The sequence below is a fragment of the Podarcis raffonei genome, chromosome 1, assembly GCF_027172205.1.
Source record: "Podarcis raffonei isolate rPodRaf1 chromosome 1, rPodRaf1.pri, whole genome shotgun sequence".
NCBI lineage: Eukaryota > Metazoa > Chordata > Lepidosauria > Squamata > Lacertidae > Podarcis > Podarcis raffonei.
This window is the reverse complement of record NC_070602.1, coordinates 134949967-134963962: the sequence shown is the minus strand read 5'-3', so window position 1 is coordinate 134963962 and position 13996 is coordinate 134949967. Positions and strand designations below refer to the sequence as shown.

General features: G+C 40.9%; 1 protein-coding gene across 10 annotated transcripts in view; it reads right to left on the bottom strand.

Annotated features, from left to right (window-relative positions):
• USP40 (ubiquitin specific peptidase 40) overlaps window positions 1-13996 on the bottom strand; it is a 49872-nt gene that overhangs the window by 29211 nt on the left and 6665 nt on the right. For 5 of the 10 annotated variants that reach the window (XM_053363896.1, XM_053363886.1, XM_053363867.1 and 2 more), the window contains 12 exons: window positions 13710-13874; window positions 12882-13028; window positions 11882-12025; window positions 10814-10942; window positions 10071-10175; window positions 9404-9511; window positions 7607-7913; window positions 7076-7157; window positions 6297-6468; window positions 4201-4285; window positions 2102-2172; window positions 774-1093 (listed from right to left, as the gene is read on the bottom strand). In XM_053363896.1, coding sequence (XP_053219871.1) covers window positions 774-1093; window positions 2102-2172; window positions 4201-4285; window positions 6297-6468; window positions 7076-7157; window positions 7607-7913; window positions 9404-9511; window positions 10071-10175; window positions 10814-10942; window positions 11882-12025; window positions 12882-13028; window positions 13710-13874 — 1835 coding nt within the window. Of the gene's footprint in view, window positions 1-773; window positions 1094-2101; window positions 2173-4200; window positions 4286-6296; window positions 6469-7075; window positions 7158-7606; window positions 7914-9403; window positions 9512-10070; window positions 10176-10813; window positions 10943-11881; window positions 12026-12881; window positions 13029-13709; window positions 13875-13996 lie in introns of those variants that run through there. The other 5 variants (XM_053363857.1, XM_053363876.1, XM_053363906.1 and 2 more) reach the window with 5 other exon arrangements.

Sequence of the window (13996 nt, the reverse complement as noted above, 5' to 3'; positions counted from 1 at the left end):
GCACAGCCCCCAACCCTAACAGCCTCTTCAGGGTTAAACGGGATTAAGTAGGGCTCCTCCACCCCTTGTGGGACACTTTGACAGGTGGGTGGGGTGCCTACTTGTCAATCACCTGGTGCCACCATGGCTTCAGGTGGCCAATCGTCAAAGGAAAGAATTGGGACGGCACTTTAAGTGCACTCTAATTTTTTCCTTTCTTCCTTTGCAGTCTGGCTTAAACTCCAGTCAGGCTGCAAAGGAACATCCCTATCAAAATGGGGATTGCAGGTTTTACCAACAAATCTCTACAAACCTTGCAGGGATTGGCTGCACTTGGGAATTCTGATCAGGAGCTCCCAAGTGGAACCAGTCCCAGTACAGCTTGCATTTGGTGCCAAATTTAAAACGCACCAATAACAAACCCAGTTTGCCAAGAAACTATAGGAGGTTTCTTTGCCGTCACATCAACACCTGTCCCACACTTAATGTTACATATTAGGTAAAATATAGGGTAGGTGGGTGTGGCTTGGGGAAAACTGCCTCACAGGAAAATGAGGACCTCTGTTGAGTCTCACTTGGATCACAGTCAAGAGACACCTGTGTGAGTGGGCCCTGAGATGGCCATTTCCCACTCTTTCCTCATAAACTGCCCTCAATATTGCATGGGTCCTAGAGGGTTTTTTAAATCACCAAACACATAACTGGCTTGTCATATAGCTTTCCACAACTGAATTACACAATGAAACATAAAAGGAGAATAAATACTTAATCTCAATTCAATTCACAAGATTTACCTTTGGTCATGGCTGTCTAAAACTAGGACTGAGCTTCCATTCTTGAGCCCAATATTTCTGAGCGTTTGTTTCATATCTTCTTCAGGAATGACTTTCCAGTTTTCAGAGTCTTTCTCAGACCCTGAATGGTTCTTTAAGACAATCCCTTCGGGGGACATTAAAGCATCACAAATAGCTCTCAGGTTTGAACTACATGGAAATACATGCTGGGATTCCATAAATTGCTGTCCCACTCGTCCTTCATTATGTCCAGCTAAACGCAGAACGTTTATAAGAACAGGTTCATGGTCAATGCCAGTCAGAACTTCCACTCCATCAACCTATAGAAACAAAGCAGAATTATTTGAGCACAGATAATGAGGTGAGAGAACATTTAGTTAATGCTTCAAGTGCAGGTTTCTGTAAAACCAGGATCTTCCTTGTATGCCACAAGCAGTATACTTTGAGCAATATCCTTAATTAATATTCAAAACTGTGTTAAGGTGTAATAAAATGTGAAGGCTTTAATCAGGGAGTTGGCAAGCCTCTGTGTTGAAATATTTAATTGGTTTCAAAGGCAGGTAATTTTACTGTATTCTTATTAAATCACTAAATGTTCATAGAACATACAAAGCAGCAAATCATTCAAGTCAGATCTTAGAATCATAAAACTGTAGAGTTGGAAAGGACCCCAAGAGTCATTTAGTCCAACCCCCTGCAAAGCAGGAATCTTAACTAAAGCATCCAAATAGATGTTAGTATCCATTCATATGCAACTATTCAGAAGGGGGTGAAATGCCTCTAGGTAACTTGCAGGTAAAAACATAATACATTATCACACCACAAATGTTTAAAATGCATAGCATGAACACCCAACAACAAAGTCCATTTTCAACCACAAATCAAAATAAAACACAGAACGCTCATAAAAAATGCATTTAGCCATTAGTTGAGAAAAAGTGTTAGTTATACAATAGTAAAATTGCAGGGGGGGGGGAGAGAACAGGGTTGATAGGGAGATCCAGTTGTGTGTGCTTGTGCCCTTGTGTAGGAAACTATTGTGGCTATCATTTAATTTTTGAGCTTTGTGAAAATTGAAATAATATGCACACAGTTGGCACAGGTAAGCAAACTCCTAACAAGAAAAGCAAATGACACAAGAATGATAGCAGAACAACAAGATCCTGCCACAAGGAAATGAAACCAATGTTTCTTCTAGGCATAAACAGACTCTAGCCATTAATTAAGATATGGTATGCAATTCAACAAATAATAAGCTTTAAAGTGAAAATAAACTTTAAAAACAACAAAACGTGTTTGTCCCATTCACAAGGTAGATAGTTTTGTACCTCTTTTCCATTCCACACGAATATATTGGCTCCATCAGAAAGTCCAATGCCACTCAACGTAGAATCATCCCCTGACAAACAAAATAGTTTTTAACTCCAAAAAGACACACTGAAAAGTAAAAGGGCCCTCTAAAATTATATAAGCCAATTATGTCTAAAGAATCTCCAACAACATTTGACTTCATTTCACTGTAAAGTGTAACTTTATACCTAAATGCTTTCTCCTTCTGAAACGGAGGAAACCCCCAAACTATGCAGCCCAAAAGCCAATTTACAGCATCAAGTTAATTAATCTGTATTCTTTAGTTAGGCTTCTTCTGAGTTATTTATTGTGAAAGAATTTGGATCTTTTTGTCAGTCTAATACTTCTGCCACATAGAAAAGAAATAGTAGGACCATACAAAATTAGTAAACAAGACAAAGGACAAATCTACCATATTTTTCGCTCTATAAGACGCACTTTTCCCGCTCCTAAAAAGTAAGGGGAAATGTGTGTGCGTCTTATGGAGCGAATGCGGGCTGCGCAGCTATCTCTGAAGCCAGGAGAGCAAGAGGGATGGGTGGAAGGCAAGGAGGCAGACAGTAGGCTAAGCCAGAGTCAACCACTTCTGGCTTTGTCCCCTCTTATACCCTGCTGAATTCTATGAAGGCAGCACTGAGACTAAGGAGGAGCCAGTGCCATCCTTTGGGCTGGTTGTAAGTAAGGAGGAAGCATAGCTGTCAAATTTTCCTTTTTCTTGCGAAGAATCCTATTCGAAATAAGGGAATTCCCTTATGGGAGGATGGCAAGTGGGGGCTGACTAAGGGCAGGCTGAGTTTGGTTGGATAGTGCCCCATTTGCCCTGATGGACCAGTTGCTATTGCCCTTCAGTTTTCTTTCCAGCCCTTGGGACTCTTCACAGGTCACCCCCTCTCTCCCCAGGGCAGGCCAAACCACTCATCAGCCCTGCTGCTCCATGCCTTCCGCAAGCTGTTTTTCCGTAGCTTGTTCTGCAGATGGGGAACAGAGATTGTGTGTGTGTAGAAACTTTCTGACTTTTGGATGTAATCTACTATATCAAAGGTAAGTCGTGTCCATTGCACCACCCACTTTTGGCTTCTTGCACAAATACCCGCTACTGCCACCTGGGCTGAAAATGGTTCCCCACTATTGCTATGGCTCATTGACTCAATGTTGTGTCTCAATGCCATGTTTAAAAGAGGAAGGTAATCGTGCATATTAGAAATGTGGCATACATAAAATTTTAATTCTATGGTAACTGATATTAGTGAAGAAGTCTACCATGGCAATCAAGATGCTTTTTGATGCATACGTATATTTGAAGAAAGGATTAACTGGTCACTCCAGCATAATCCAATACAGTGGTGCCTCGCAAGACGAAATTAATTCGTTCCGCAAGTTTTTTCTTCTTGCGAGTTTTTCGTCTTGCGAAGCACGGTTTCCCATAGGAATGCATTGAAAATCAATCAATGTGTTCCTATGGAAACCGCCTTCAGACCAGGTCCGGGGACAGTCTGTTCCCCGACCTCTTCTGAAGGCTGGGGGGGGGGGACAAGGGCTTTTCTTCCCACCGCCAGCCTTCAGAAGGCTGTTCTGAAGGCTGGCAGTGGGAAGAAAAGCCCTTCTCCCCACCTCCCACCCCGCAAGCTCCGGGGACAGGAGGGCTTTCCTCCCGACTGCCAGCATTTTAAAAGCCCCCAGGACAGCGGAGACTTCTCCGTTGTCCCGGGGGCTTTTAAAATGCTGGCGGGCGGCAGCGAAGCCTTCGCTCCCGCCCGCCAGCATTTTCAGATCGCCCCAGGAAAACGCCGCGCTGAAGGCCGGCGGTGGGCGAAAGTCTTTGCTCCCGATGGCCAGCATTTAAAAGAGGTCCCCGGGGATTTCCCTATGGGCTTTCTTCTTGCGAAGCAAGCCCATAGGGAAATTTGTTTTGCGAAGTGCCTCCAAAACGGAAAACCCTTTCGTCTAGCGGGTTTTCCGTCTTGCGAGGCGTTCGTCTTGCGGGGCACCACTGTAAATATGTCTAATCTCCTTACAAGTATTTGGAGTGGGGGATTGTTTTTACAATTACATGTATGTAATTTTAAAGATATCTTACCTTCAAGTGTTTGGTATATATGCAGCCCAGCTGGAAGAGGCTTTGCAAGGCTGAGAACTAGGTCTCCTTCCCAAAATTCCAGCAACTATTCACAAAAAGTGAATATATTTCAGAAGTGCAGATATGGCTATGTAAATCATGTTGTTTATAAACGATTCACACAAGTAGCTGTGGCTCTCCTGAAGGATGCCATAGTATTAAATAATTTATAATACATAAGAGTCATCTTATAGTAATCCACTCTACAAGTTACTAAAGTACCGTATTTTTCCCCTCTATAACACGCAGATTTTTTTCTCCTAAAAAGTAAGGGGAAATGTCTATGCGTGTTATTGAGCGAATGTGTGGTCCCTGAAGCCGACTGGCCCGAGTGCATCACACATTTTCTTCGAGGGTCGTCTCCGTTGCGGTCAGCAGAAGCCAGGGAAGTGCTTGCTAGGAGGTTTGGCCACTCTGCAGCGCGACTGTGTGTTTGCTAGCGTGTGTGCTTTGTGAGTGTGTGGTTGCCTGTGTGTTTGTTGGCTAGCGTGGGTGCTTGGAGGAAGTGAGAGAGTGACTGACTGCTGCATCTTCTCCTGCAATTTGCCTTTTAAAAAATTGGAAGCAGCGGGGCAGTAAAAACCACCTCCGAAAGCCCCATTTTTCCCTTCTAAGGCTGCAGCTCGGCTTTGGGAGCCCTGAACCCCTGCCTTGTTCTTGAGGGATCTTTGAGGTTTTCCCTTTAGCTTTAACCCAGCCCCCTTATTTTACCAGTTTATCTTCATTCTCGGTGTGGTAAACTGATTGCAGGCAGCCACACGTGCGTTCAGCCTCCCGAGAGAGAAAGCTGTTGCTTTCCTGCATTCTGCCTCAGGGTCTTACTGCCCACCCGCTTCTGTTTCGTTACTGTGTTTGCTCAAACGGAACAAAGAGCAGAGAAAACACCTCCCCTCCAGGCAAGCAGAGGGGAAAGCAGAGCGTCCTTCCTTCTAATTCCTGCGTCTAGGGACTCGCAGGCAACATGCAGGTGGGGGGGGGGGAGAGAGAGAGAGAGCTAGCTGCCTGGCTTGGGTGGGTGGGTGGGGGAACTTTTGCCTTCCTTTCCTCCCTCCGGTAAAACCCCTCTCCTGCATTCTTAGCCAGCTGCTTCTCCGCACACCCCTCTCGGTGCTCCTTGTCCCTTCTATGTTTTTCCTTCCCTCCCCACTTAAAACGTGGTTACAAAGCACGGATCCACATAGATCCTCAGGATCTTTGCATTGGGTCACCCCAAATTCACCATCAGATCACATAGCAATGATCTGATGCAAAAACAGGGCTGCAATGGTGCAAAAACGTGGTTACAAAGCACGGATCCACATGGATCCTCAGGATCTTTGCATTGGGTCACCCCAAATTCCCCATCAGATCACATAGCATGTCCATGGCTACAGCCTGCACCAAAAAAATCACGCACCCACTGTTGCCTGGGGCTGCAATGGTGCAAAACGTGGTTACAAAGCATGGATCCACATGGATCCTCAGGATCTTTGCATTGGGTCACCCCAAATTCACCATCAGATCACATAGCATGTCCATGGCTACAGCCTGCACCAAAAAAATCACGCACCCACTGTTGCCTGGGGCTGCAATGGTGCAAAAACGTGGTTACAAAGCATGGATCCACATGGATCCTCAGGATCTTTGCATAGGGTCACCCCAAATTCAACATCAGATCACATAGCATATCCATGGCTACAGCCTGCACCAAAAAAATCACGTACCCACTGTTGCCTGGGACTGCAATGGTGCAAAAACGTGGTTACAAAGCACAGATCCACATGGATTCTCAGGATTTTTGCATTGGGCTACCCCAAACTCACCGTCAAATCACATGTCTGTGGCCACAGCATGAAGCACAAAAATGATACATCCACTGTTTCATTTAGAATTTTTTTTCCTTGTTTTCCTCCTCTAAAAACTATGTGTGTGTTATGGTCAGGTGCGTGTTATCGAGCGAAAAATACGGTACATATCAAAGTATGTAGGCAAACAATCTTGCTTGTTCTGCAAGCCTATTATTACTAAAGAAACTTAAACTCTGTGAAAGTTTGGGGAAATAGAATAACAGCAAATACCTGAAATACCAATTGCTGAAGTTCTCCCAGTGTTTTTCTCTTATCAATAGTAAGATCTAGAACACTTTCCTTCTGAGAAACTACTGGGTGCAGAGCTCCATTGTAAAATTTATAGTGAGAACATATATGGAGATGTAAATCAATATTGTTGTTTGCCAAGTCATATTCTGCCCTTTAAGAAGTATTAACAGAAAAGTATGTTCAGTGAAAAATCTGAGCACAATTGAACAAAAAACTTAATGTTCTTACAAATCATACCTTCAGAAACTTCCCACAGTAAAGACAAGTTCTTTCATTTGTATCTTACTTCATAAAATGTCATTCTAAAAGTCTTATTTATTTTTTACTAATTATGCATGTTGCACTGTGCAGGAATTTTATAAGGAATTTAGTATTTTCAAAAAGTGTAATTGATTCTCTGATCAGAGAAGGCTCTCTGATCCAGTGAAGACTTCTGTGATTACAATGGAGAAAGGTAATTTGGTTGATTCCCCATTCCTTCTGCACCTCTGCACACATATCCAATTGCTCAAGAACATTGGGGGAGATTCTGGAACAACATGGAAATTGGCAAGGGATGTGGGGGGCTTGCAGAAGAAAGCTGTGGGTGGCTTGTTTTTGCAACTATCACCTCCCTTCCCTTCTCGTTCTGTTCATAGAAGCCTGCACCGGAACAAAAAGCCTTCCAAAGCTGCAAGGTGATTGTATGATCTTTGCAATCCTGATCAGAAGCCCTGCATGAACTACACATCACACGTTTGCCATCAGAGCTGACTTACCTCTTCTTCTGCAGTTTGATATTAGCGGCATCCATTTCATTCAAGAGATGGATGGGGACCCGGTATCTTGGATTTCCTCGAGCTGTATCAAAATAAACTGATTAATTGAATAACTGAAAACACATATTAAAAGGGCTAGGAAGTGCTGAAATTCAGATTTTCATGCATATCCTTTTTACATCACTAGGGTACTCTTCTTCTGGCTTACAGTTTATTAAACTACAAACTAAGAGAAAGTCACTCAAAAACTTCCATTCCTCAAAAAAGATGCTGAAGGATCATGGAAATCCCTAAAGCTAACTGCTCAGAACACAACAACTGTTTTGGTAAGACTACATTCCTCACAACACTTAATAACAAGTTTTGCTACTGAAGTCAGCAGAACATTCTGATCTACGTTATTTCAACCTTTGTCTCTAAAATTTTGTCTTTTTAAGCCTTGTACAAACTGGTACTTCATGACTGTTTAATAAAGAGGAAATAACCAAAAGCAATATGAAGACCCAAAGTACACACTTATACTTTTTGTACCTTCAGATGGTCTTGTCATTTGGGATTGTCGATAGAACAACATGTAGGCACTCTCATTCCCCTGAAACTGTTTCTCAATCTCTTGCTCTCTGATTGGCTGGACTTTGGAGTCATTCAAATCAAACCAATGGGATTCGGATGAATATTCCCGTAAACCTGTTGTTGCTTTTTCTGATGACATCTTTACCTCATGGTTCAGAGGGTTGCTTTGGGATGCTGATCCAAAATGGAGTTTATGATGATCATTCAGCTTAACTTTGCTTTCATCAGAACTTAGAAGAAATGTTGGATAATGACTCTGCAAAAACTAAAGGGTAAAAGAGAAAGGGGGTGACAAAAAGGTGTTATTAAAATCCAGTTTAAAATGTTACAACTATCAATTAATTATACTTAATATCAATTAATTAACTTCCTTCAGATATGAACTGATTTTTTCTGAATTTGGCTGCATGAGCTGCTCCCACCTATTCTCTCTCACATTGTATCTTCAGAAGTTCACTCTTCTGTTTTCTGCTACTGTATTTGGTGTTACACCCTTAACCATATCTAAAATTAGCTGCAGCTTAAGGTAACTAAAACAAGTCAGTATCATAAGCCAAATTTGAAGCTGGCTAAAAATAATAATAATCATAGTTATGCCTAACTAGTTTGTTCATGTTTGGATGTTAATGCTAACTTTTGGTTAGTCAAAACTAAAGGCAAAATTTCCATCTCCCAACAATTCCTAAGATTTATGAGGTGCAAAGAAAAGGGCTGTTCAACATATATTGGCCTTCCCCAACTTTTATTCACCTATCATTACTAATGGAAGATAATGTGTTTAATATATTTTTTCTCTTTATATGTAGGGAAGCATATGTAAGATCCATTGGAAACTTGGAGATTTTCTGTATACTTCATTGTTATATTAGTTTGTACTTGGTCTCTTTTCCATAATCTGAGGAAAGGCTTTGATAGAATCAGTCAATCTAATATTCAATATGGTCAACCAACCATTAAAGAAAAAACAAAATATAAAAATAGATCACAGCTTCACAGGAACAAAGGTAACAAGTTAAGAGCTAACAATCTTTGTTCAGTGTTGCAGCATACACTCCTGGTTTGAACACAATGTAAAAATCACACCACCCTATATAAAAATCAAATATGTTAGCTTTGTGTTTAGCTAAATCAATGCTTCTGGCATACCTATTTGTCAGGGAATGGCTAGACAGAGGGGTGGTGGGAAGCACCAGCTGGGGAACCAAGGGAAAGCCCAAAGTCCAAAAGCTCAGAGCCAGAGGATTGGTAGTGGGACAGAGAGAAGAGGTCAGAGGGAGAGGATTGGGAGGAGGGGCTGGATGCTGAAGGGGCAACAGGGTTCAGTGAGCAGGAAGAGCCGGCGACAGGGAGCAGTTCAGACACCGAGCCTGCGGGGTCAAGAGGCTGCTGAAGAATCCAGGGACTTTCCCACTGCAACAAACTCCCCTCCTCCCTGATCTTCAAGAACACAGAGAATAATGAGGAGAGCAGAACAGAAACCAGAGGTGTGCAGACACGGTTTGAGTCTGCTTGGGAAACATCTGGGAGAGGAGGAGCCTGAGAAAGGGTGGAAGGCAGGGACCTTCAGTCCTGGCAACTGCTCCGCAGGAGCAAGACCTGCTGGGAAGTGTAAAACAACAGGATGGCCACTCATGCCACAGGAAAATCACCACTAACTCAGGTAGTATCACTTTCTATGCTGATCTGTGTAAGACATATTGTAAAGTGCAAAAGGATTAAAGCCAACAGAGATAAAACAGAATTATCTTCAAATACCTTCCGTATTGGTCCATGCTGTTTACGGTATTTCTTGTTCCAGGACACACTTTTTTTCTCCAAAAGTTTCTGTGCCAACCGATCCACAGCAATTTCCTTAGACTCTTCCTACAAGATTAGATAACTATTGACTGATCTGCAGACACTAAAATTAATTATTACTCAAAATGGGACAGGCAAGTGCTAGCAGAGGGGCCAAATCGGGTCCCAAACATGGTCCCTTCCCCCATTATAATACAGCTCACCTAATCACTCCCAAACACAAACAGATCCTTTAACACACCCTCTGAACTGTGGGCACCAAAGTGGCTTTTTAAAAAGTTCCTCTTTATGTACCAACTACTGACTCCATGACTGTCTTGGTTCATGTATAAGAGTCAGCGGCTGAAGGACATAAGTGGGAAATTGTTTCAAAGACAAATCTTGTGTTTGCTTCTCAGTTTTGCTAACTTGTGTAACACATAAATTTTTTTTTACACACAAAAAGAAAATTATTTTAACACACATAAAGTTCCAGCAGATCTTGAACTTCAATATTTAAAAAGAAAAATCTGAAATGTTCAGTCTCAGAGCTGAACTTAAAACAGCAGTGTTGAAATGTACAGTTTAAATACATATCAGCTTAAATATAATTAAGGAGCATGAAAGGTATTCTGGCGTACCCTACCTCCAATAAGATGTTTCTTAAAATTCGTAATGGATTTTCCTTCTCTTTTGCATTTTCAATATCTTTCAAATCCTTATCTTCATCATTCATGTTGCTTTCCTCCTCCAAGAGATCAAAAACAACTTCAAAAAAGAAAAAAGAACTAGAAAGACAGAGCTATGCATTCTGTTATGCCAAAGGAAGGCTAGCATTTTTAAAACGTCTACCTGCCTTCCACTGATTATCATGTAGTACTCAACTGTCATTATTTCATGCTTTTTATTAAATGTATTATTAATGTATATCAATACCAATTCTCACTATTGAACCTTCATGTAAAATTGTGCTCTACAATACAACATATATGAGATGCCTGGCCTCGGAGATGAAGTTTCGGTCCTGAAATCATGTAAAATCTGATACAGAGAACTCAGAACCTTTAAATACTAGAAATCATTTATACTTATCTAAATAATCACATAAGATGCTTTAGGAGGGAAGTAAATAATCAAATCTAAACTTATATGATCTCGTCTCTTTATACAGAGTAACTGAGAAAATAACAAAGGGGAAACTCATCTATACACTGCGACAGGAACTGCATTTAACAGTCTTAGGCATGAAGATACAATGGGATAACTCCCATATATGTGGTCATCAGCTCCTTGGAGGAATGATGATTTATGCTTTACTCCAGTGTGTGTTCATATAAAAATGCCTTAATTCTTTATTTGCGAAGTATACAAGTATAGAAATCAACTTACTAGCACCTGCCAGTTTCCTAGTTCATCAATATCTCTGATGTAAACATGATAATGTCCTCCATAACAGCCACCTTTGTGTATTATAACAGAAAAGAGCTCATACATGTATTTGAAATCATCCACTTCAGTCTTAAAAAAAAAAAGACAACAATAATCAAAAGCTATTTCCACAACTGAGGTAAAAACAATCAAAGACAGAGCAAGAAAAACAGAATGCATTGAACTGGAAATATCAAAGTACAGGCCATTACATGGATATTCCAATGTGAGAGATACAGCTGTTTTGGGGCACTTGAACATTTATAATATAAATAGCCACCATCAGGAACTCTTCTCATCCATTCCTCCATGGTGTGGACAACCTACTTACTCCAGGTTAGACTCCTGCACGGTTGTGCACAGTTACTGTCTTTTTGCCTAACATATCTCAGACAGGGATGCGGGTGGCACTGTGAGTGAAACCACAGAGCCTAGGGCTTGCCGATCAAAAGGTCGGCGGTTCGAATCCCCGCGACAGGGTGAGCTCCTGTTCCTCGGTCCCTGCTCCTGCCCACCTAGCAGTTCATAAGCACGAAGTGCAAGTAGATAAATAGGTACCACTCTGGTGGGAAGGTAAACGGCGTTTCCGTGCGCTGCTCTGGTTCGCCAGATGCGGCTTAGTCATGCTGGCCACATGACGCCAGCTCCCTCGGCCAATAGAGAGAGATGAGCGCTGCAACCCCAGAGTCGTCCGCAACTGGACCTAATGGTCAGGGGTCCCTTTACCTTTACCTCAGACAATTGTGGTAGGGATTAAATGCGGAGAACCATGTATGACACCCTGAGCTCCTTAAAGAAAAGAGTGGGGTGTAAGTGCAATAAATAAATGTTTGACCAAGCAGCCCTAAGGGATACTATAGTAAGATATGTACCTCTTCTAACCTTTACAGTAAGAAACTGGACATAGAATTAAGTGAAGATTGTACCAGTAAACAAGAGCACAGCTTCTGCAATTATCCCCAAATCACCCAGCATAAAACATTAATGATTCAAAGTGATGAAAATTTAGACACATAAAAATAGTTCAACCTGCTCACAAAAAGGCTTGAGGTTTATCCGGATTGGAAATGCATAGCTGCTTATTTCCTTGTATCGTTCACACTTCTCGAAATTGAAGTTAAATCTCAAGAGGGAGATTGTGAGAAACGGAGGCAGCTTGCGTAGTTTAGCAGACTGTAAAATAAGTAAAACGTTTTTAGGAAAGTGATCATATTTTGGTGACCAAAGCTATGTTTTTCTATTTTTTGTTTTATTTTATTCCCATTTTAATGCATTTTATTTTATTTTATTTGTATCTTATTGCTACCAGTACAACTGGGTGGAAAGGTGGAATGTAAATTTTACAAATATAATGATAGTCCATGAGTAAGACAAAATACACCGGGGGGGGGGGGATCCAAAGAGAAGACAGCTTAGCCTAATTTTGCAAGGTAAAATTATACAAGCAAATATATATAAATTAAAGCATACAGATTTTATTCATAATCATTAAAAGTACTTAACAAGAGAATATATTTTAAACATTCTGGAAAAGTTAAAATCATCTCATATTTTCACACTCTAGTAATCCATATTCGACAATAAGAACTGAAAGCAGGTCTGCACCAAGTCCCTACATTTGCAGGAGGATCATAGTTCTGCAATATATTTACTTCTTGAAGCTCCTTTAAATTTCAAGGGAAGTAGGACTTTCAGAAATGCAATAGAATACTTGCCCTTCCCACGATCTATGTCAGCCTTCCCCAACCTGAAGCCCTCCAAAACATATCCAGGGCACCATTTTGAAGAGGGGTGACTTGAGCATCTTGGAAGAATTACCATAGCTCTGCACATGATTACAAAACATTTCACTGGCCATTTCTCCCAATTACAAGAAGAATAAGTTTCCATCATCTAGAGTACAACCATCCAAGCACATGACACAATGAATCGATTTTACATTTAAATGAATTTTGCGCAGAAGATAATTAGCCTTATTTTAGGATGTTATATACTCAACATCTGAATAAGCAATACTGTAAAATACTACCTTTGTGGCTTCAACTAATTTATTGCATGCTCCACATCGATACAAGTTATCTTTCTCAAAATGTTCTTCTTCCACGTACATATTCCACAAGGCTTCCTCCAAGCCAGATACATCTTTGACAGCAACTGTTAGGTCCAAGAAATCCTCCTACAAGCCGAGCAGAGAGGAAAGCCCTCCTTTAAAAATGTATTTTAAAGACATTATGGACTTATTTGTATAGCTCATAAGAAAACTACAACCCGAGTCCACCAATGCCAGGAAACAATGGTTAACAGGTTCAGAACAAGTCAAGCTAACTTCAAACCTTGATTTACTATCCTGGCCTGTTCAGAATATGGCAACCAGTTTCCTGGTGTCGATAAAATGGGAAACTACTGTTAAATGGAAATTTTCCTGTTTTTCTGCTTGCTAGGGCTGTGTGAGGTGAAAGACTTGTTCATACCTTGGCTTATTGTAAGGTTATTTTAGCTCAAAAGCTGTGTCAATTATGCATAGCAAAAGTTAAAAATATACAATTGCGATTTGCATTGCAATCCCAAGGATCTTTGAAATTTTGGGCAAAGGTTGAGAACTGGACTAGTTTCTAAGATTACATTTGTACCATAATGTTTATTTTAAAAACATTACTAATTCTAATAATCACATTGAGTTCTGAACAACAGATAGCTGTATTGAGAAATTTTAACTTGACTAAAATTTGATCTGCACATTTCTAACAGGACTGCATTGCTAAATGTGAAGCTGCAGAGGACTCCCGGTTAAAAATTTGTCACTGGAAACACAAGAGAGCGCACAGAATACTGTTCTGAAACTTGCCCATGGAATTACCTGTCTCTCACTGACATTCTTGCACTCTTTACAGACAATGTGATTAACAACAGTCCCATGGTATAGCTGGTTTATTAGATTATGACCAGAGGTCCCAACAAGGGAGGTTTCTAAAGCACTGAATAGAATCCGATTTAACTCCTGCACATCATGTTGTCTCATTTCCTGCAAGATAAGAGATTATTTTAAAAAAAGAATTGACATTGCTTGAAAAGAGTTTTCCTCTTCATTTCAATTATGATCCAATTATGCAAATTAACCTAATTTACAACGTCCCTAAAGCTCTT